Below are 25,788 nucleotides of genomic sequence, written 5' to 3'. Positions count from 1 at the left end.
TCACTTTCTTTAAATGACTGCTTCACTACATTGATTCACTATATTTTCTCCTAAATTGCATTGCATTGTCTCTCTGCATTTCATCTCTACATTGCATATCTGCATAACGAAGGATAAAATTCGAGGTCTTTTCGTATTTAATAATCTTCTACCATGTATGTATGAAGATCGTTGTCATTCATACCTTATGGTTCAAGGTAATTAAATAGGGGCAACTGTCATACCCCAATTTTGTCAGGGAATTTTAAAACTTTTATGCATCCGAATTTACTTTACTTTGCATCATCTGTGTAGCATAACATGCATTTCATCATGCATAATGCCTAAAATATTGGCTAGAATAAATGTTTAGATCTACAGACAGACCAGTTGAATCGTTTCTCAAATATACGTAAAATTAACGGATGAAAAAACTTAAAGATCAGGCATGCATACGTCAGTTTTATTAATCTACGTTTTGCATAGTTTAACCTATTATGCTAATTTTATTTTTCGACTCTTTTTTTCGTCACATTTTGATCAGCTTGAGCCTTTTCAACCGAATGTTTTTTACTTCAAAATTTAATAAAAACTTGTATGTTTTCGAGAAGTTTATTTAACGGTCATAGTTTTAATGCATTCAGTTTAATTTTTCCAGACACTTTTGCGTTCGATTTTTACTCATATTCAGTCATTTTATTTTTATTCTTTTGTTTAAGTGTTCGAAAAAATTAAATAGAATTAATCAGGCTTTTGTCAAAGATGTGAATTTTAGTTATTTGATTTGATTTAATTTGATTTTATCTTTTTAAACATTTAGAAGAGGCAACCTTAGCATTTTAAATTAGTTGTGTTTATTTGTTTCCATCCAGACCATCAAATTCAAAATGATGAAAGACTCGTAATAACTATCCTTGTACATATTTCTTATCCAATCAAAATCAAACAAAATAGAGCCAATAAAATTAAGAAATAAAAATTAATTATAGTAGTCATTAGGAGCATGCCACGCGCCTCATTCCTAAAGTCCCTCTCTCTAGCACCAGTCACGTGTTATCTAGCATATGATTGTTTCCTTTTTCTGTTTTTCATCAAATTTTATCTCCCTCAAATAAGAGCGTGCCACATGGCCCAAGAAATAAAAAAACTCTCTCCGTTGAAGAGAAGGGTCACACGGAACTTGAAAAAAAAATACATTTTGATAATATTTCTTTCTGGTGTGGAGTTTTCTTGATTTTTACTGATACTCCCACATTTTCACGTTTTCAGTGAAAGAAAAACTTCATTACTCCCTCAAATGAGAATTCCTTTACACCACTGACCCTCTTCTTCTCTCTCAGCAAAACAACTCATCCACACTCGACTACATGCAGAACAAGATTGTCCTCCACCCCATACGAGTCACGATTCGCTAAAAACCACCGCTACATAACTGTTATTCGACCACGCACATCTCGTTCTCATTAAGCATTCATTATTTTCCTTAAAACACTTCAACACGTCAAACTCATCCTCTCGCCCCGTGCGATCAAAAACCTTTCACAAGAGAGCATTTTTCTAATCCTTTCTAACGCGTACAAACAAGTGCTTAAGCCTTCGCTGCGAGTAAGCAAGTCATATTTTACTATTAGAATGCAATCTAGACACATGTTTAATCCAACAAACTTTAGTCATTAAACTCTATTTTTTCAAAAGAACATTGTTTAATCTTTTCAATGTGTATACAAACTATCGCTTAAGTCTCCCCCGCAAGCATGCAAGCCCGTGTTTAACTGTTAGAATACGATATAAGAATTTGTTTATTAAAACACACTCAACCAATCAAACCGATCTTTTCTCGCCCATGTGCAATCGAAACCTTTTCAAAAACGAACATTGTTTGGTCCATTCTAATGCGTACATAAACTAGCGCTTAAGCCTCTCATGCACGATTATACAACTAAATGTTTAAACTGATAGAGTGCGATCAAACAAAATTCCTTATATCGCAAAACAAACAAACGCTAAGTCTCCCATCCGCGAGCAAACAAGCCAATATTTAACCGTTAGAATGTGACCTAAACATTTGTCCTCTAAATTTAATTAACCAACACTCTTGGCTACCAAGAACTATGTAGCTTTGACTTCTTCATCACACCTAGAGATAAGTAGGACCGAGATTCACGTCTCGTCAAACACTATAATAAAAAATACCAAAAATATCTTTTGTCTTACCCAGAACTACGTCGTTTTAAATTCCTCATTGTACTCGAGGATACGTAGGAACAAGACTCACAATCTTTTCAAGCACCCTAATAAAAACATTTTTGCGACCTCTTTTATTTTGCACTTTCAATAAAAACATTTAACATAAGCTAACATTCAATCGTGGATTTAACTAAAAGGTTCTCGTTGAGTACAACGGGCGTGAGGGGTGTTAATATCTTCCCCTTGCATAATCGACTCCCGAACCCGAACTTGGTTGCGACGACCATTTTTTTTTCTTTTAAGGGGTTTTATCGATATTTTTTATTTCCTTTTTCGAAATCAATAAAGTTCGATGGCGACTATGTTCGAATCATTTTTTTCCGCGACCATCACGAAGCATCGTATTTTTTGAGATGCGACACCATTTGATAGAGACTAATAATTAAATTATTAATTAAAGAGTTTATAAATATTTTATAAAAAATATTCAAGTTTTCTCTCTATCACAAAATGCTCATGTCAAGTGATGTCACGCTGATAGGGTATGTCCATCACTTACATACTACAAAGAAAAATAAAATTCATTTTAATAAAAAAATATTGAAAATAAATTATTATATTTCATAATGTAATGCATGTCTTGAAAATAATTTCTTATTTCTCAAATAATATTTTCACCAATATTAAATATTTCATAATGTAACACACACACACACACACACACACACACACACACACACACACATATATATATATATATATCTTTGTGTGTGTGTGTGTGTGTATGTGTGTCCGCATGCACGCACGCGTGTGTGTGTGTGTGTATGGTGGTAGTAATAAAAAATAAAGAAAAAAGGAAAAGCATAAGAAGAAAAGAAAAGAAAAGAAAGAAACAGAAGAAGGAAAAAGAAGAGGAAAAGAATGGGAGGAAGGAGAATGAGCCATGGCAGTCATTATCATCACCATCATTCGTCTCATATTCTGCATCATCTCGTGGTGAGTCCTTAATTAGGACTTGGGGGAAAGTTTATGATACTTTCCCTAAAATTTGTTAGTGGTGTGATTATTAAACTTGCCTTTGCTTTGGTTCCCCAAGTATGCTAATACATATTAGGGATGAATGGGTGATGGGTTGGGTTGATAAAAGGGGTGTTAGCACCCTAGTTTTTGTGAAAGTTGTTATCACACTCGCTTAGCACACTCTGGCTCACTTAGTGAAAACATTAGACTGGAACAAAATTGTGTTGTTACTGAAATTGATGTATCTTGAGTTCTACAACTCGAAATGAAGTATGGTCGGAAGTGTTGGGAAGTTATTCCAATGATTTATCTCAACATGAAGAAATATCATGCTTTTATGATAATTAGTAAAATATGAGAAGTCTATGTATAATGGCATGATTAAGGTAATGTTGAAATGCTATGTGGACATGTCAATATGAATTATGATGATTGTTTCCCCTTCTTGTTAAGTTTTTGTTTGTCTATATTCTGCAAGTTTCGCTAAGCGAAGGAACTGATTGCTAAGAGAGCAACCCAATTTCCCTGATAGAGATATTTTCTGTCATGGTCCCTAAGCGAGAGGGATGTCTTGCTAAGTGAGAGCTCGATTGGAGTTCGCTATGTCATCGCTAAGCGAGAAGACCAAATTTTGCAAAAAGGAAATTTATGCCTCGTATTGCTAAGCCTTCTCTATGACTTCGCTAAGTGAGAGTTCCCTGATTTATGAATATAACTTGTTTTCTTGTTCCCACCATAAAATAAGATTCGTAGCTTAAAATAACGTTAGTTTCATGATATGAAGGCTCGTGTATGTTATGACATAATTGGGTATGGTTTGAATGGTTAGAGGTGAAACGAGGTAAGTCTAAAGAAGAGTTTTTTAATTTTTTTCTATCATTTTCACTAAACGAGGGAGATTCACGCTAAGTAAAATCTATTGATATAATAAATTCAACAATATTGAAAATAATGTATATAAAGTTCCATAACTCGGAATGAGACGTTGTTGAATGCGTTGGAAAGCTTGATTAAATATATTTATGATTATGATGCTTGATGATAATTACTTATATGTTTATTTATGGTGAATGGAATATACTTTCCTTTTCTTATGTGTGCCTTATGACTTATGTTGTAATATGCTTACATTGAATGAACAATAATGGATTAAAATCTATGATAATGAGTGAGGAAACCCGGGAGCATAACTAGAAGAATGAACTAGAAATATAACTTAGGTTATGAAAATGACTTAGGTTGCGATGCTTGGACGCAAAGGTACCTCGATGTGTATCGCAAACAAGTATTCGTCTGATTAATGAATCAATATGCATTGTATGGAACATGTGGAATACATTTGAATGTGTGAGATATAATCATCCGATATTTTGATGAATAATATGAGATTGATTAATGTATCACCTAGTATTTAATGAATACCATGAAAAATGGGTTTGACATTTGGCAAGGAGCTTTGCTCTGAAAGTCCTATTATTGATGATAACTAATCACGTACTTGGAATTATTTATGATCGTGCACATCCCAATTGAGATGCTTAAGTAAAGTAAAGATTGGGGATGTGGCACCAATGATTTGTGCTTCAATTGGGTTTGAGTCTCAACCATGGCGAACATGGGGGGAAGATGGAAACCTAAGTGGGTTCGAGTTTCATACGTTGAAAGATACTCAAAGTGGGGTTGAGTCTCATACGAGTGACGGTCGCTTGAACAGTGTTTGAATCCCACAGAGGGCCCGATATCCACCAAGAAAGTCGAACCATACAAGCACACGTGAACCGAGCTTGACCTAGATGTAGGTCGGACGAGAATCGATGTTTTGTGAATCAGAATAGTGATTTATTGAGTTATGAGAACTCAAGTGACATGTTTCCATACATTGTGAATATCCCTTAGTTAATTAAATATTAGTTACGGTGTGTGAGTGATACATACGTAATGAAGATGAAGACTTGAGTTAGGAATCGACTAGAAAGCTCTATAGAGCCGAGTTAACCCATATAGGATAAGAAGACTCACTAAAATTTAGTAATTTCACCCCAATCATAATATTATTTTGTAAGTCGCTTAACTTCTCATATAAAAAACTAAAACTATATAACACAACAAATATAGTTTTGTAGTAGTATATCATCAATACAACATATAAGTAAACATATTTATCATAAGATTTAAACTTGATTAACACATGACTCACACGATATGATTAAACAAACCTTATATTGATACCACTAGTGTAACATTCTAAGTCTCAATTTAAAATATAACACAAAATACACTAGTTTTGAGTAAAAGTATGCAACAACTCCAAATAAAGTATCAAAAATTATTATCAAATATAAGACTCACATTGTCATATTATACATTTTCACAAAACAATAAACTAAAAATTCTCATTTAAAATCTCTTGGAATCAAAGTAATCAAACCTTATTGTTTCTAAAATTATTTGCAAAATTTAGAGAAAGTTGACTTTTGTCTTCAAAAATCATAGATTACAAAATAATACATTTGGAGAATAATTTTACAAAATTAAATTATGTTCAAGACTCAATAAAAATACAACATACACATTTGTCACTGGTATCACCAACCAGAGTACTTATTAACAAATGACAATCTTTTCACAAACGACAAATACAAATAACAAATAAGTGAATAAATGAATCATAGCAACAAGTAGAAAAAACACATGTAGTTAATCACATAATTATATTTACCAGTTAATGCTTAACACTTTCATATAATGCACATTTATTTCAAGTTATATGCATGAACACATGACACTTCTATTTTACTTGGTATCATTTAACTCCGAACATATGTCAAGAACTTTTTACCATGTTCACTCTGGATGAATATACATTCAATTTCTCATATACTCGATATACATGACTAAAATCCATATAAGTGACACTAATGTACATAAGAATTGCATGGTAGCCCCCGATATTTGGAAATTACACACTAAGTTGCTTATAAATTTCATCCTCAATATACCCTTGTGATCTAACAAGTATACCATCATCGTCATCATCATCATCAAGTTTAAACAATATGTGTTCCTCATCATTAGGCTTGCATGTTATTTTTATATGATAACCACATAATCAACATTATATGTCCTAACACATGTCTTTCTATTATTGTAAGTCTAAATCACTCTATACAATGAAGTGCGATCGTCGGCCATGGACTAAACTATTATAATTCACATATTAACACATTGGACATCTTGACACAATTCATATTATCATAACACATGAATATATTTTACAATTCACAACATGTTTTTCAATTCACATCTTCTTAACATACTTACATAATTCACAAACTCATATTATATATACACGACACATAACACACTTGCATCATTTGTATATTCATAAGACATTTACATGATTCACAAGTTCGTTCACATTATGGCATACATGTTGGATCCAGATTAATAATACACACTAATGCTACACACACAACATACTAATACAGTTATATAATACATGCACATATATACAACAAGACTCTCACATATGCTTGCTCAACATACTAGAGGTTCATAAACACATTACATACTAACATGGTTTTGGTATCCAATTTCATTCACAATAATAACACCAAATTCTAAAACTCAACATGAATGGTGATAAAGGTGATGAAATAGATAACATACCATAAATGAAAGAAAAGGAAGAGACCAATAAATGATATTTTTATGCGTTAGCTTTTTGAAGTTTGGACGTTCCGTGAAATAAATGAGAGGTGATGAAGTTTAGACTCGATTTCCTCCGTTTCACTATCACTTTTGCCTATTCATTCATTGGGGATCTTGTATTATGAAGAAAATAAACTAAACCTGATATATTTTAATTTCAAAGAAACGCATTTCACCACGGTTGTAAAGACCAACCGTAATGAAACATATTAATTTTAGGGAATATATAACCACGATTGACAAATACAATCGGAGTGATTTTTTTTTTAATTTTTGTATAACTATAGAAATAAAGGGGCACACCCTTTTTTGTATAGAAAAAAATGGAAAATTGTTGGTGCTATGATTTGAAGCATGTAAGCCTTAACATATGACCATAATTATTATTATGGATAGTAGTGAAAAGTCTTTTAATAAAAAAATGCAGACGCCCAAACATCACTTATTACTTCGGTTGATTGAATAGTCGAGAAAATAATATATTATAATAAATATGTTTTGTAGTAGTGTTGGATCATTATATTTAAAAAAGTGTCACATCTAATCATTTTATGTTTCATTTTTCATTTTCTTTAACGTCTCGAAAAAAATTCTTCATTTTTGTAAAGTTTAACAATAATTATATATTATGAGAATAATATTTTTAGATGAAAACATGATAAATGAATCTGAACCATTAGATTTAAATAAATGGGGAGGGGGGAGAGGATTTGGAAAGTCAAAACTATAATTTTTTAATTTTAGTAATTTATTTTAATAATGAAGGAGAGAGAAAATTTGATGAGAAAAAAAGGACACATGACTTACTTAGTAATGTTTTAATCTCACTCATTTTTTTAAACGTTCCCACATAAATATATATATATATATATATATATATATATATATATATATATATATATATATATATATATATATATATATATATATATATATATATATATATATATATATATATATATATATATATATATATTTAATTGATATACACTGAAAGGGTAAAGATTTTTTACACCGTCAGTTAGTCACAACCACTGATATATTTAAAATGTTTTACTTTTATTTTAAACATTTAAAAAGTAATACAAACGGATGATTGTGATGCATTGAAAGTGTAAAATTTTTTACACTGATAATGCATAACAATTAATCTCTCTCTCTCTCTCTCTCTCTCTATCTATCTATCTATATATATATATATATAACTTACTCTAAGAGGTTAAGTTAGTTTACTCTAAATCATAGTTTTTGAATTGAATATAATCTAATTGTTAAATTAGCTTTTTACTTAGAGAGAGAGAGAGAGAGAGAGAGAGAGAGAGAGAAACATTTTAAATATATCAGTGGTTGTGACTAACTGACGGTGTAAAAAATCTTTACCCTTTCAGTGTATATCAATTAAATATATATAAACGGATGATTGTGATGCATTGAAAGTGTAAAATTTTTTACACTGATAATGCATAACAATTAATCTCTCTCTCTCTCTCTCTCTCTCTCTCTCTCTCTCTCTCTCTCTCTCTCTCTCTCTCTCTCTCTCTCTCTCTCTCTCTCTCTCTCTCTCTCTCTCTCTCTCTCTCTCTCTCTCTCATATTTTATGGATCAAATAATCTAATTGTTTGACTATTTTATTTTAGGCATTGCAATAAAGTGTTTTTTATACCGTTTTTAAAATTGAAAAGTATGAATGAACTTTTTCTACTCAAAATATTTTATTTACACTTTTGTGGAATAAAATGTAATATAATATATTTTAGGTTCATTTTATAGTATTTAATAACCATTATATTTTTTACACAAATTATATTTTGTTATATAAAAATTTGAAAGTATTATTTGACCTTTTTATTTTAGGTATTATAATAAGGCTTTTTGTACTATGATTTTAAAACTTATAGTTATGAATGCAATCTTTTTATCAAAAATATCTTATTTGTATTTTGTGGAGTAAAATATAATATTATGAATTGTGAAATATATAACATATATATATATATTTTTAAAAGTCAAGAATGAAACATTACAAATTAGGGTTAATTGAATATTATAAATTTTAAATTGTTAAGTTTTGAAGAGTGTCATGTCAGATTTTAATTGATGTGATATGTTAGATAATAAATTATCAATATAATGATACTTGATTCAGAATTAATATATTACAATAAAATAAATGATCGAATTTAAAGCAAATTTCACATGGAGATATTGCAAAAAAAAAAAGATTTTTTTTATAAATATAATGAGTTCCGCAAAATACATAATATTCACTTAAGCGAGACAATGTCTTTTTCTGGGCGTGCATTACATAATGCAAGTTTTTTTGCTTAGACTTAACTAGTGTGTGATATTTTAGTGGTTCCATGTGCCAACTCATAATCATGTATTAGCGCCTTCATATGAAATGTAGATATAGATGTGAGGAATTTAATGGCTTTAGTTTTACTTAAAAAAGAGTCGTGTAACTCAATTTATGACCAAAACGTTAGATAAAGATTGAGTTAGAAATTCAAAACATAAAAATTAAATGGATCACTAATTTAAGCATGGATGATAAACACATTGAAATTTGGATTGTACATAGAAGCCGTAGATATTTGAATTAACTTTCTAAGAGTACATGTTTAAAAAAACCTTTTAAAGAGTATACGAATCAAATTGATTTGAAGAGTATGATTCAAAATATAGTCTAAAAATCACACTTGATCAATAACGAAATTAAAAGGGATGATTGTTTTATATTTTGTAATTGCCAAAGTGATGGCTATTTATAATATAGGGGTGAAACTGAAACTCCAAATATTAATAGAGTTCTTCCTTGAGACTAGGGATGGATAATCCACAGTCACTTCCTATTAGATAAGTAGCTAACTACTACTATTAAACAATAATACAAATAAATACAATATTAGTTATAACTATCTATTAGAAATTTCAAAAAGATGAAAAGACATCTAAAGAATCAACACATGTTATCCTACCCTTAAAGTTACATTTTAACACAAAAACAAAATTAATGGTACTTATTTATAAGTGTCACAAAACAAATATGTAAGAAAAACGTAGGTTATGTTTGAATTACATAAAAATAGAATGATATATTAATGAAAGATCTAAAATCGCACAAACTCACTTACAATGTTTATCTAACTACGATAACGACTTCAAAATATTAATTATTTATAAATGTAACTAGTTATAAATAGAGAAATAAATAAAATTAAAATTAAACAATATTAATCAACAATAATAATCAGGTGATCTTGAGGGTGAAGACCTCAAAGAACTCCTCATGGATGAACTAATAGGAAGAACTTTTAGATAAATCTAGCTCAAAATTTTTATTATACATCATACACACTTGATCACAATTCTTTTTTTTTCTTCTTCCTATTTTTGAAATCTAAGTCTTCATATGAACCGTCACATAGCCCTTTTGATGTCATCATCTCACCATCTCCCATCAATTAATCTAGTGGTAACCTTTTGAGACATACTTTTTGGATATATGAGTCTAAAACAAAACTACGCTAAATTGACTATTTCTTCGAATTAATAATCAAAGAAGGCGATGGAATTGATTCTAACAACACACAATAATTTGTTAACATAAATGAATATTTTTTATTATACAAAACATATGTTTCAAGGAATACTTGTTGAATTGTAATTTCTTGTGTCAAAGCAGGTTGCTCGACAGAGTAAGAAAGTGTCGAACCACCTAGTATGTTAAGTTGTGTTAGTGTGTTGAAGCATGTTCCTTCACACAGGATTTCGACTTATGCCTATTTTAGTAGTGTTGGCTATTTTGGATTTTTATAGTTTTGGGTTTTGGCTTGAGGTCCAAGTTAACCTAAATCTAAAAATAAAGAGAGTGACCCTTATTTTTGTAATGAAGTGAATATAGTATTCATAACATTGTATACACAGTATTTTGCAGTTGCAAAGTGAATAAGAAGTTTTCCACAGTTTGTGGACAGAGAGAAACTCTGCAGAATTTTATTACTCTTCTCCTTCATCGTTTTTTACACTCTTGCTTTCTCAATTGTTCTTCTTTTTTCATTGCTATTGTGTGGATAATAACAATCTTATTCATAAATATTGATTGAAATTATCCATAGATTTTGGGGGATTCCCAACAATACTAAGTCATCATAGAATTAAGGGTTTTAAGTACCAAAATGAAGTTTACGCTGTGTTTAGAGTACAATTGTATTTTTAGGATGTTGAGAAAAATGATAAAAAGTAACTTCTGTCATAGCCAAGGATTTGTCACTTTATTTGAAATTATCAGGCTAGGCAGAGAAGGCAGTGGATGGATCGGTTTAGGCTAAAAAACATTGGGAAATTGAACAAAATATGAGGGGATAAGTACAAGAGAAAAAGGGTAAAATAGGAATTATATGAGAAAATATACATGTGTTCTTTTTTTTTTTTTTAAGTCATCTATACCATTGAATATTTTTAAATAAATCTTAAGGTGTATAAAAATTAACCTCACGTGAATCAGTATTTAATGATTGTTCTTATGATTCACCTAATAATCAACATATATACATTTTAATCAATATATATGTTTTTGAATCAAGTGATATCATATCTAACTACCGAAGATTGATCTACTTGATAAGGAATTGATTCATATTCCACGAAAACTTGAGTTCAACTATCATTATTGTTGTCAATACAATTTTAGTTTTTATTACAAAAATATAGTCATAATTTGTTGAAACCAAATGTTAAATTAACAAACTTACACTTTTCAATAACTCTTTGTAAATGATAAATTAAATTAATATGATCATTGAATTGAGAGAGGTTATCAAGTAAATCAATTATATACAATTTTATAGAATTAAAAAAGTTATTTGATATTATATCAAATTAGTTTATTTCAAGGTATAAAATATCAACTATTAATGGGAATATGATATATCAACAAACATAGGTTCCCGACCTAACCTACATAGGTCTATGCTAGATCATATAGTTTTTAAACAGGAAATGCCTAAGCTTTTTTTATAAGTCTCTTTAGTTAAAAATGTATCAGACCATAAAAAATATCTTTTAAGTCTATTTGGCTGAGCTATTTAAACAATACGAATAATTTTATTATTACTATTGTTATGTTGTATATTGTACTTTGAATTAAAAATACAAAATTTAGTTACTTTGAAGAACTTATTAAAAATAGACTGAAAACACCTTATGAACAATGTCATAAGTTGTTTTCATAAGTTTTCTTAAACAAATATTCTTACAAAACTTAGGCTACTATGTAAGTTTAGATGTGTCAATAATGTTAGAAGATGTAATTCAATGTTTTAGTAGAAAAGTTGTATTTGACATTGTTGTATTTGACAAAGTCGAATACAATATGTGTGTCAAAATATGTAAGCAAATATTCCATTGAGTCGAATACTACAATTTGTGAATTCTCTCTCTCTCTCTCTCTCTCTCTCTCATATATATATATATATATATATATATATATATATATATATATATATATATATATATATATATATATATATATATATATATATATATATATATATATATATATATATATATATATATATATATATATATATATATATATAGAGAGAGAGAGAGAGAGAGAGAGAGAGAGAGATGTAACATATTAAATCAAAGTAAACAACTTTGCCTTTAATAAAATCCCCTTTTCATGATATAGTTTCTTTATATTCTCTCATTTATTATTATTATTATTATTATTATTATTATTATTATTATTATTATTATTATTATTATTATTGTTGTTGTTGTTGTTCTTCTTCTTTTTCTTCTTTTTCTTCTTCTTGAAAATCATAATTGTTTCAATAAATTAGTATTAACGAGCTCGGTTGCGATTTAGAGAGAATCTGTAATGGAAAACTGTAACACAACATCAATGTAATTTCCAGCGAATCTACCAGTTTTATAAGGCGAGAACTACGAGAGGTGGATTGTGCAAATGAAGGTTATCTTCAAATTTCAAAATATGGTTGAAATCGCGAGTGAAGGAGTACCTGTGTTGGAAGCGAATGCAAATGATGTTCAGAAGACTGTGCACAATGAGCAAAGGAAGAAAAATGGAAAAACTCCTTTCTTGATTCATCAGTGTGTGAATCATAACGTGTTTGAGAAGATTATTGAAGAAGAGATGCCCAAAGGAGCGTGGAAAAAGTTGAAGAACTTGTACGGTGAAGATGAAAAACTAAAGAGGGTGAAGTTGAAGACGCTGAGAAAGCAGTTTGAGATAACATAAATGAAAGAAAATGAAATTGTTGCTGATTTATTCTCGAGATTAATATCACTTGTGAACCATATGAATGCATGTGGTGAATCAATCAATGATTTGTAGAAGATTGAGAAAGTGTTGAGACCTCCGACTGCTAATTTTGATTACATTATAGTGTATATCGAAGAGTTCAACATGTTAGAATAATATATATATTGATCATATGTTCCTGATAACAAAAAAAAACAACAAGATCAATAAAACAATATGCGGAAATAGAATTAGAGGTTTTACCTCCAACCATTATTGCAGTATTGTGAGTGCACTGCCTTTGATTCTTCGAAGCTCTTGCTCTCTCAATATAGATGGTGTATTTCTTTTGTGATGAGAGAAAGTTTTGGGGATCAAAGACTATTTATAGGCTTGATTCTACCATCAAAAATTTAAAGCCATTAAAACTCATTACCATCCAATTAAATGGACATATCAATTTACATTAAAACCAAAATAAATCATACCCTTTTCAGAACCAAAATCCCAAAACTATGGACCATATTAAAATTGGTTTTTTTATTATTAATAATTATTATAATAAAAATAAGAAATCGTTACATTCTTCCACTGGATCCATAGAACTGATTATTGGCATAAATGAGTCATAGAAAACTTACTCAATAAACAAATATGTGAATCATAGAGATAATCCCTCTTAAAGCGAGTAGTCTCGTCTATGTATTACAACATGTCTATTTTCAAGTATATATCTGTAATATGGTAACTAACTTGATGAGTAAATCAATGTTTACTCTTGGTCCAGATGTAACATATTTTCTCAAACTGATGTGCGCATGAAAATGAGAAAACATCACAATATAAGAGTTTTATTAATAAACTGTATGTATACAATCATAAGGAGGACCTAAGTCCCATGTTCTCTACATGATCCTTAAATTTTATTTATGGTAATGAGTTTTAATGGTTTTAAATTCTTGATGGTAGAATCAAGCCTATAAATAGTCTTTGGTCCCCAAAGCTTTCTCTTATCGCAAAAGAAATAGACCATCTATATTGAGAGAGCAAGAGCTTAAATATATTATTCTAACATTTTGTATCAAACTACTCATCCATGACATTCATGAATGTTACCGCTGCGCTGCTTTGTTAAACATATATTTTAATTCTGTTCATATCCAATGATTTCATTTTTACTGATTATTATGCCTTATTATTTAATCTTTGAATTAAATTTGTGCATAATTTAAAATTTATTTATAATGTTATTATTTTGTTAAGCAATTGTATAAGAGATCTTATTTATTTATTTTTGTTCTCTCATATAATTGAGTTACTATGTATAGTGATCATTATAATTTTGATTAATTTGGATTAGCCACATCATCCTTAAATTAATTGAGATTATTTTCTTAAAGTTTTGAGATCACATAAATTATTAGACATAAAATTGTAATTAATTATACGTGGTATAATGAATTTTATCCTACAAGAATTTTTATTATATTTGTATGATTAATTAGGATAAAATGTCAAAATATTTTCATAACTTGCCCACGGGAATTATGAATTGGTACATAATTTGATAGTTTTATCATAAAGTATTAACTTTGGATAGAAAAACAAAATTATATCATGCACATAAAGTGTGAGGTTTGAAAAATCAATCGCATTTTTTTTAAATCTTATTACATTAAAATTTAGCCCACAAGTAATTTTTATGTTGCAAGATTTATTTTATAGTATGTTTATATTTATAATACATACAATTTGGATAATATTTATGCCTCAAATTTTGACATCAATTTTTTTTTATCTTTTTAGCTTCTCAACCTGCTAATTTTTCTGATATCCGATGTGATATTCCCGAGCTCAAAGGAGATAACTATAAGGTGTGGAAGGAAAGAATTCTCCTCCATCTAGGATGGATGGGCATAGATTATGCTATTAGGAAAGACGAACCACCTGCAATTACAGATGAAAGTACTCCAGCTGCAATCGCATTATATGAGCGGTGGGAGAGATCCAACCGGCTCAGTGTGATGTTCATTAAGACTAAGGTCACGGGTGGAATACGTGGTTCTGTCGATCAGCATGAGAATGTCTGTGATTTGCTGAAAGCCATTGACGATCAGTTCGTCACTTCTGAAAAAGCTTTAGCAAGCACATTAATTATGAAATTTTCCTCCTACCGACTCACCATTGTGAAAGGTGCGCGTGAGCACATAATGAAAATGCGTGACAGTTCAGCTCAACTTAAGAAACTTGAGGTTGATATGTCTGACTCCTTCCTGGTGCACTATATTCTGAACTCTCTTCCGTCTGAGTATGGGCCTTTCAAGATCTCCTACAATACACATAAAGACAAATGGTAAATCAATGAATTAATGACCATGTGTGTTCGGGAAGAAGAAAGGCATGTAATGGAACAGAGTGAGAGTGCATTGCTGACAAGCACTCGCGGGAAGAACAAAGCTTTCAAAACTGACAAGTCACAAGCCAATCAGAAAGGGAAATTCAAAATACCACCGCAAGGTGATATCAAGAAAGAAGCAAAGTGTTACTTATGTAAAAAGGGAGGACACATGAAGAAGGAATGCCCTGGATTCAAAGAATGACTTGAGAAGAAAGATAATTTATTCTCATTTATTTGTTATGAATATGATATGACCGATGTTAATATTAACACCTGGTAGATTGATTCTGGATCAACAATCCATATAACAAATTCCTTACAAGGTATGCAAAACCTAAGGAAGCCAGTAGGAAGTGAGCGGACTGTCCTATCAGGAAGCAGGATGGACTCACATGTGGAAGCTATTGGAACTTGCAATTTAATTTTGAATAATCTTTTTGTTTTGAAATTAGAAAGGACCTTTCATGTACCAAGTTTCTCACGAAACTTGATTTCAGTTTCTAGACTTGTACCTTTTGGATATTCCTTTAATTTTAAAGACACCTTGTTTGAATTATTTTATAATTCGGAATGTGTTGGAAATGATATATTGTGTGATGGTCTTTATCGTATTAATTTACAAATCAAATCCATTTATAGTTTAATACATGTTCAAACTGGCACAAAGCGGTGTAATATTAATGAGAATTCTTCTATGTTATGGAATCGGAGATTAGGACATATCTCCATAGAGAGAATTAAAAGATTAGTAAAAGATGGGGTACTTAATACTCTAGATTTTGCTGACTTTGAAACTTGTGTTGACTGCATTAAGGGAAAGCAGACCAGCATGTCTAAGAAAGGTGCCAATAGAAGTTCAAGTATATTAGAAATAATCCATACAGACATATGCTGTCCTGATATGGATGCACATGGTCAGAAATATTTCATCACTTTCATAGATGATTACTCATGATATATGAATATTTATTTGCTTAATAATAAATATGAAGCATTGGATGCCTTCAAAGTCTTTAAGGTTGAAGTTGAGAACCAGTGTGAAAAACAAATAAAGATAGTGAGATCAGATCGGGGTGGTGAATACTATGGTAGATACACTGAGAGTGGACAAGCACCTGGTCCATTTGCTAAGTTTCTTCAAGAACATGGGATTGTTGCCCAATACACCATGCCCGGTTCTCCGAACCAAAATGGTGTTGCAGAAAGAAGAAACCGAACATTATTGAACATGGTGCGGAGTATGCTTAGCAACTCTAATCTTCCTAAATCGTTATGGAATGAAGCACTAAAAAGGTTGTGTATATTCTAAACCGGGTTCCATCTGAGGCTGTCCCAAAGACACCATTTGAGTTATTTAAAGGATGGAAGTCGAGTTTACGACATATGCGCGTTTGGGGATGTCTGTATGAGGTGAGGATTTATAACCCACAAGAAAAGAAACTAGATCCGAGGACCATTAGTGGGTATTTCATTGGATATGTTGAAAGGTCTAAAGGTTATAGATTTTATTGTCCATCTCATACAACTAGGATTGTGGAGTCAAGAAATGCAAAGTTTCTTGAAAATCATTTGACTAGTGGGAGCGATCAAATCAAAAATTCAATTTTTGTGCATGATCATATAGAGTATGAACCTTACACTTCAAGTAATAGATTGGTTACTATTTACAACATCCCTCAAGTTCAAATGGATGTTGATCAACCAATCATCGAGACTCCACAAGCTACTGATGATCTAGTAAATCAAGTTGGTCATCAAGATGATGAACAATTAGTTGAACAATAAGATCCACAAGAAAATATTGATCAAACATTAAGAAGATCTACTAGGACAAGAAAATCAACTATTCCTAATGATTACATTGTGTATCTACAAGAATCTGACTATAATGTTGGAGCTGAGAATGATCCTGAGAGCTTTAGACAAGCCATGAGTTGCAAAGAGTCAAATTTGTGGTATGATGCCATGAATGATGAAATGAATTCCATGAAAAACAACGACATATGGGGTCTTGTAGAGTTACCTAATGGGGCAAAGGCCATTGGTTGTAAATGGGTCTTTAAAACCAAGAAAGATTCATTAGGCAACATTGAGAGATACAAGACCAAACTCGTTGCTAAGGGATTTACTCAAAAGGAGGGAATCGATTACACCAATACTTTTTCTTCTGTATCTAAGAAAGATTCTCTTCGTGTCATCTTGGCATTAGTTGCATATTTTGACCTTGAGTCGCATCAAATGGATGTGAAAATAACCTTTCTTAATGGTGATTTAGAGGAGGAGGTTTATATGAAACAACCTGGAGGTTTCTCTTCTAATAGTGGTGAGCATTTGGTTTGCAAGCTTAAGAGATCCATATATGGTTTAAAACAAGCCTCTTGTCAATGGTATCTTAAATTCCATGAAACGATATCTTCATTTGAGTTTATTAAAAACCCCATGGATCAATGTATATACCATAAGGTCAGTGGGAGTAAAATTTGTTTTCTCATTTTGTATGTAGATGACATACTACTTGCAACCAATGATAAAGGTTTTCTACATGAGGTGAAACAATTCCTCTCTAAAAACTTTGATATGAAGGATATGGGTGAGGCATCTTATGTCATTGGCATTAAGATCCACATAGATAGACTTCGAGGAATCTTGGGTCTATCACAAGAAACCTACATCAATAAAGTTTTAGAGAGATTTAGAATGAAAGATTGTTCACCAAGTGTTGCACCCATTGTCAAGGGCGATAGATTTAATTTGAATAAATGTCCTAAGAATGATTTTGAGCGGGAACAAATGAAGAACATTCCATATGCTTCTGTTGTTGGAAGTCTTATGTATGCTCAAGTATGCACAAGGCCCGACATTGCATTTGCTGTTGGAATCTTAGGAAGATATTAGAGTAATCCAGGTATGGATCACTGGAAAGCTGCAAAGAAGGTGTTGAGATATCTTAAAGGGACAAAAGAACAACAAGATCAATAAAACAATATGCGAGGTTTTACCTCCAGTTATTGTTGCAGTGTTGTAAGTGCACTGCCTTTGATTCTTCCAAGCTCTTGCTCTCTCAATATAGACGATGTATTTCTTTTGCGATGAGAGAAAGCTTTGGGGACCAAAGACTATTTATAGGCTTGATTCTACCATTAAGAATTTAAAGCCATTAAAACTCATTACCACCCAATTAAATGGTCATATCAATTTACATTAAAACCAAAATAAATCATACCCTTTTCAGAACCAAAATCCCAAAACTATGTACCACATTAAAATTGGTTTTTTATTATTAATAATTATTTATTTCTTGAGTAAGTTTTCCATGACTCATTTATGCCAATAATCAGTTCTATGGACCAAGTGGGGGAATGTAACGATTTCTTATTTTTATTATAATAATTATTAATAATAAAAATAAGAAACTGTTACACAACAACCTAGCTGAGATGAAGTTAGAAGAACTTCAAGCTTTATTGGAGGCTAATGAGATGAGGCTAGAGCAGAAGAACTCATAAATGGAGAAGGTGGCTGAATAAATATTGTAAGCAATATTCATCAAGAAGTATGAAAAAGAAAAGGCGAAGTAAAAAAAGAATCTTAAAAATGATGAGAAGTCAAACAAGAATTCAAACAATCACTCTAATTCAACCAAGAAAGGCATGAGCAATAAGTATTTGGGGAAGAAAGTTGACATGAAAGATTTGCAATGTTACAAATGTCAAGGATTTGGTCGTTATGCTTGAGATATGTCTGTATACTAAGTTGACATGAAAGAGTGCAATGTTAAAAATGTCAAGTATTATTGAAGATGTAAGTATACTAAGTTTAATTAGGGGTGACAAAACGTGTTCGCCTCATCAAACATGTTTGTTTTACCCACACTTTTCTATAGAAAAGACTAAGGTTTTAGGTTTGGACCCTCTAATATGCCCGTCCTGTTCTATTTTTGATGGTTTTTACGAACGTAAATATTAACTTACAATGTTACAAATTTTAAACTTAAAAGGTGCAATATCCGCGAGACTGTCCTACCCTTATTTTTTTTCATGACAAATTAAAATTTTAGACTCATACTCTAAATAATATACGCACCCCATTCATTCCACCTCATTTTTTACGAGTTTTTATGAGACAAATTTAAATGAAATAGATATGATCGTTTACTCCTAATTTAAAAAATAAATGAATTTAATAGATAATACATATGGTAACCAATCGTTAATTAATGCAGTGATGATTATTGTTGAATTTGGTAGGAACCACTAGCGTTTTGATTCCACAAATGCAATTAAAACTACTTAATGTCAAAACTAATCCCGAAATAGATTAGATACTCTAATAAATTGATTACTTTGAAAAATAAAATAAATGTGATTAATTGATTGAAATTCTAAAATTATTTTAGATTTATATATACTCCTTCCGTTCATTTGTAAGTGTCATATATATATATATATATATATATATATATATATATATATATATATATATATATATATATATTTTTTTTTTTTTATAAAGAAAGTGACATTTATGAACGGAGGGAGTATATATTTTTCTCATATCAATTGAAAATCATGAAATTAAACTTATATAGGAAAGCAAAATTCATAATTTGATTATTCATTGGTAGATGTTATTTTTTCATATCTCCAGAATAATCCTCTCTCTCTGCGTCGGTTCCTTTCCACTCTCTACACCCACAGATCGTATAATCTCCGGCGAAGAATCCTCTAGAACCTCCATGAATCTACCAATACTCATCTCTCTCTCCTCCATCTCCAAATCAACCCATAAACACTAATATGCCTCCTCAACTCCGAACCAGAAGAACCAAACAACAAAACCCAAACCCGGACCCGAATCAAAACCCGATCACAAAACCCGAAACCGCTCGTGGTAGAAGAGGTAGACCAGCGAGAAACCGCAACATCGCTTTCGCACGTGATGATCAAATCGATGACCGTTTCCTTCTAAACAACAACAACGAAGAAAACGAACCTCACGTGCCTCCGGTTAGGTTTTGTAGAGATATTAAGCAGGATATTATGGATGATGACTGTGGTAGCGGTGGTCGGAGCCCCGGTAAAGCTCCGGTAGCTGAAGATGAAGGAAGTACACCTCCCATTCCTGAAAAAGTAATTTTTTCTTCATGCTACCACCAATTTTTGCATGGTGTTTTTATTATTTGTTTTGAGAGATTTATATTTTTATTAATTTTAATGATGATTTTTGTTTTGATTATTTTTTTAACAGGTTCAAGTAGGCGGTTCACCGTTGTATAGAGTAGATAGAAAACTTGGGAAAGGAGGGTTTGGACAAGTTTACGTTGGTCGCCGTGTCGGTGCCGGAGCGGGAGCTCTTGAGGTATGATACCGTTTGTGTTTTTTGTGTGTGATGGTGGTAACTTATAGATTAGTCCGAGTAATAAAGGATTATCATTTGTCAATGTCGATGTTCGGTTAGACTGGACTTTCAAATTATGATAAAAATTATTCATTGATGCTTATGATTGAAAATTGATGTCAGTGTTGTCCATGGTAGATGGTGCATGATGCCATGATCCGGCATATAAGTATTATGGTGTTGTGGCCTATGGTGGTTGGCACAGAATCTGCCATTCTGTAATGCCATGGTGACAATTTTGACAACACTGATTGATGCGAATCTGCCTTGTATATGCATTTGTGAATGGTAATAAATGAAGGGTAGATAAAGTAGAGATGATTGGTGCTTTGTTTTTAAATAAGGTATTCTTAGACTAGATCTTAGTGTGTGTGCAAGTAGCTGGGGTTTGAGTTGAGATTCTTCATTTTTTCATTGTTTTTTTGCAGATAGCTCTGAAGTTTGAACATAAAAGCAGTAAAGGGTGTAATTATGGACCTCCTTCTGAGTGGCAGGTTTACAAGTGAGTATGGACTATTTTTTCCTTTCAGCTTCAGCTGATTTATTATAATGGTATGTTGCTAAAGCTCTTTTTTTTTTGTTTGTATGTAGTGTATTAGGTGGTAGTCATGGTGTCCCACGAGTTCATTACAAGGGACGGCAAGGTGATTTCTATATTATGGTATGTGGTGTGAAAGGCATTTTTTGAGGGAGGGATAGGGGTTTATTTCTTGATGTTTTTTGTAACGTGGAACTGTTTTGCAGGTCATGGATATTCTTGGCCCTAGCTTATGGGATGTATGGAATAACAAGACACACACGTAAGTTGATCTCTCGTGCTGGAATCAGGGTGCAATGCAATGTGGTTGGTTTTTTCGTTGGACCGAATATCATATTGCTTGTTGTAACTATATTTTCTATTTTGTGGCTTTAGGATGTCTGCTGAAATGGTGGCGTGTATAGCAATTGAGGCTATCTCCATATTAGAGAAGATGCATTCTAGAGGGTGATTTTCTTTTCCCTGATTCTTCTTTCTGATTTATTTTTGTCTATTCTTTCACGGAACGGATTGAACATAGTCCAACATGCTAAACCAGTCATGCTATGCTGCTTTGGGAAGGGGCACTCTGCATACTCATGATAGTTAGTATGTATACCTAGATTAAGCTTATTGTATTCGTAAATAGGTCCACTCAACTCAACTCAAATTAGTTGGGATGTGTCTTTAGGATCTGAGGGTCTAAAACCAAAACAGTTGGAAACCAATGGTCTGAAAATATTGATCTCATGATTCTCATTGATGTGAAGAATGTCATTGTGTTGCTTATGTTTTTTTCAGATACGTGCATGGTGATGTAAAACCAGAGAACTTTTTGCTCGGTTGTCCGGGAACTCATGAAGAGAAAAAGCTTTTTCTGGTTGATCTTGGATTAGGTAAATGTTCCACCTTGCAAGGAGAAGTTGGGACTTACACTTTATTGGATCTTTGCTAATTTCTCTTAATTTGTATATGCAATCTGATCTGTTTTACCACACAGCATCCCGTTGGCGTGATAATTCGACTGGTCTTCATGTTGAGTACGATCAACGTCCAGATGTATTTAGGTAACTTATTTGTATTTCTAATTTAGGATGATCTTACTTACCAATATCCAGGTTTTGGTTTATTTTGATGTTGCATGACATATTCTTGTTATAGGGGAACGGTTCGTTATGCAAGTGTACATGCTCATCTTGGTAGGACAGGTAGCAGAAGGGATGATTTAGAATCTCTTGCTTACACACTAATTTTCCTTCTTCGTGGACGGCTACCTTGGCAAGGATACCAGGTTATCTTTGGTTTTAATATAGCCACATTAGTTATAACTTGTAATAGTAAATAAAATACTTTATTCTAATAAAATTTTTTATCTGCAGGGAGAAAATAAAGGATTTCTTGTCTGCAAGAAGAAAATGGCCACCTCACCAGAAAATATGTGTATCCTTTGTCCTGCACCTTTTCGGCAGTTTATTGAGTACGTAGTGAATTTGAAGTTTGACGAAGAACCAAATTATGCAAAGTACATATCACTTTTCGATGGAATTGTTGGTCCAAATCCAGACATTAGACCCATAAACACCGATGGTGCACAAAAGGTACTAAATAATTCAATATTTACAAATTACAAATGAGGGCCGAGTCTTGTTGCTAATTTTTGTGGTTTGTGTTGTTAAGCTTATATATCAGGTTGGACAGAAGAGAGGACGGTTGACCATGGAAGAAGATGATGATGAGCATCCAAAGAAAAAAGTTAGAGTGGGAATGCCAGCAACACAATGGATTAGTGTGTACAGTGCACGCCGGCCTATGAAACAAAGGTTTTCTTCTGAAGTTAATTAAAGTCTTTATAGCCAATGTTAAAATGATCACATATTAAGTTTTTTCTTTTCTTTTTCTTCTAGGTACCATTACAATGTTACTGATATGCGGTTGTCCCAACACATTGAGAAGGGGTATGAAGACGGGTTGTTTATCAGCAGTGTAGGTTGCTGTTCTAACCTTTGGGCACTGATTATGGATGCCGGCACTGGTTTCACTGCACAAGTTTATGAACTCTCATCCTACTTTCTTCACAAGGTTGTGTTTTGTTTTTGTTTAAAATTTAGTAATATGTGGTATTATGTCTTTGATGTTTGTAATATTTTGTTTATAATTGTATTTATAATATGTGGTATTATGTTTTTGATGTTTGTAAAATTTAGTAATACTTCACATTTGATATGATGTATTTATAATTGTATTGGAACTTAATGCATGTGGAAGAACTAATATAACCACTTTTGTTTTTATAGGAATGGATTATGGAACAGTGGGAAAAAAATTATTACATTAGCGCCATAGCAGGATCTAATAGTGGGAGCTCGTTCGTTGTAATGTCGAAAGGTGAGTCCTTAAAGCTCTATTCTTCAGGCATTGGGTTTTGGTGGCAATAGTTGACTAGATTGTTTTAGGATATTTTGCATATTTTGGCTTGTAGTTTTGAGTTTAGTTCCTGTGTGAGACTGTCTCTCACTTTTATTGTTGGTTTGTTGGTTTCAGGGACCCAGTACTTGCAGCAATCTTACAAGGTCAGTGAATCATTTCCATTCAAGTGGATTAATAAAAAATGGAAAGAAGGATTTTTTGTCACTGCTATGGCCACTTCTGGAAGTAGATGGGCAATTGTTATGTCTCGTGGTGCTGGATTCTCAGATCAGGTTCTAATATTTTATTTAAATAAATTGAATTAATTTCATAATGTGTGCTTAAATAATATTTGATGTTTTTCTAAAATTCGTTCCAGGTTGTGGAGCTTGATTTCTTGTATCCTAGTGAAGGCATTCATCGAAGATGGGACAACGGTTACCGCATCACCTCAACTGCTGCTACATATGACCAGGCTGCTTTTGTTCTTAGTATTCCAAGAAAAAAACTGGCTGATGAAACTCAAGAAACACTCCGAACATCTGACTTTCCTAGTACTCATGTCAAGGTAAACACTGCAGTTGATTGTGCTGTGTACATTGTCCTTTCTGATCATGAATACTTATTTTTTATATGTTGTTTGTGCAGGAAAAATGGTCAAAGAACCTCTATATTGCATCTATTTGTTATGGAAGAACAGTTTGATGAGCCATCTTCTGAGATTCAGCTGACATAATTTTGACTTTTCATGTCACACCGCCTTCTCTTACATCTGCTAGTTTTGGAACTGGTGATCCTCTCTGACAAGTTTACTGAACAAAGCCCTTCAGCATTGATGTATGCGTAACCTCTTATTATGGCTATAATCACTTATCATATAATACAATATCTATGCACCGTATGTCAAATGTATCAAAATACTCGCGAGCAACTTTAGATAATTTTTTGTCCACCTGGGTGAGTCAATAGGAAGTTTGTAGGGGTTTGAATAATGATTACAATGTGAAGAATATATTTACTCAGATTAGGTTGTTTATTGAAGGTATTTTGTAAATGTGCTATTATACTTTTCCAGCATGGGCACTGGATAAATTCAACTGTGTGTTCCTTGTACTTGGACCTTTTTTCTCCTTTCCTTTTTTGACCTAAAGCTACTTCTGGCCTCTTAGATTCTTGAATTTGACCTTATTTTAAAGATGAAAAACAATGGTATAGTCTGGGACCTTATTTTAAAGATGGAAAACAATGGTATAGTCTGGGAGGAGTATGTTACTCTCTTAACTAACTTTTGTATTTTTCTCTTGTAATTTTATTTGTATATTTAGTTTCATAAAACTATGTTGTCAAAGAACGGCTGTTGTTTTATCTTAACATCTGTACTATCTAGTGAGGAAAGGCTTTGCCCCAGTTACATGCAATTTGATTTCAGATTTTTCTCATTGGTCTGTCTTATTAAATGTTAACAAGGTTCATCTGATTGAACTTGTGATTCTGACGGGCAACTGGCTGACTTGGAAGATCAGCTGTTGGGATACGTTAAACACATTTGTTGTTCCTTATTATTTGATTTGTAATCACCTGAGTTTATTGAGCATCTAAGTCAGGTATTTGATTCTGTAGCTATTGTTTGTGTAGTTTGATTTAGATATGCCTTTATATCAATGAAATGTATACCCATTTGGCTTGATGGCAGAAAACTTCATTTGCTGTTTATTTACATCATTGGAAACTTAAGTTCAGTAGCTATGGTCACTTGCAGATTTGTACATATTGGTCATGCCATGATTATGGTTTTGGAGCAGCCCTATTTCACTTGGGGAAGCTATTCATGGTAAGCCAGCTTTTGTAAGTGACTCTTTTCCTTTTAAGATACTTAATTATTCTTTTTGGGGGAAATTAGGG

The 25,788-nt window shown here is 31.9% G+C and overlaps 1 protein-coding gene across 2 annotated transcripts; it reads left to right on the top strand.

The window, feature by feature from the left end:
- The first annotated feature begins 20,139 nt into the window (after nucleotides 1-20,139).
- LOC127090979 (casein kinase 1-like protein HD16) lies at nucleotides 20,140-24,999 on the top strand. Of its 2 annotated transcripts, none has more exons than XM_051029463.1 (16): nucleotides 20,140-20,695; nucleotides 20,814-20,924; nucleotides 21,392-21,465; nucleotides 21,555-21,624; nucleotides 21,708-21,763; nucleotides 21,877-21,948; nucleotides 22,282-22,376; nucleotides 22,481-22,547; nucleotides 22,642-22,771; nucleotides 22,860-23,078; nucleotides 23,158-23,300; nucleotides 23,385-23,559; nucleotides 23,775-23,865; nucleotides 24,022-24,179; nucleotides 24,266-24,454; nucleotides 24,535-24,999. In XM_051029463.1, exons 1-16 carry the CDS (start codon nucleotides 20,363-20,365, stop codon nucleotides 24,589-24,591), a joined length of 2,040 nt encoding a protein of 679 aa, XP_050885420.1. In that variant the 5' UTR covers nucleotides 20,140-20,362; the 3' UTR covers nucleotides 24,592-24,999. The 2 variants fall into 2 exon arrangements, with proteins under 2 accessions (XP_050885420.1, XP_050885421.1); XM_051029464.1 differs by lacking the exon at nucleotides 20,140-20,695 and adding an exon at nucleotides 21,102-21,307 and having other exon boundaries at nucleotides 20,826-20,924.
- The last annotated feature ends 789 nt before the right edge of the window (nucleotides 25,000-25,788 follow it).

This window comes from Lathyrus oleraceus, chromosome 6 (genome assembly GCF_024323335.1).
Source record: "Lathyrus oleraceus cultivar Zhongwan6 chromosome 6, CAAS_Psat_ZW6_1.0, whole genome shotgun sequence".
Lineage (NCBI taxonomy): Eukaryota > Viridiplantae > Streptophyta > Magnoliopsida > Fabales > Fabaceae > Lathyrus > Lathyrus oleraceus.
This window is presented reverse-complemented; position numbering and strand designations above follow the sequence as displayed.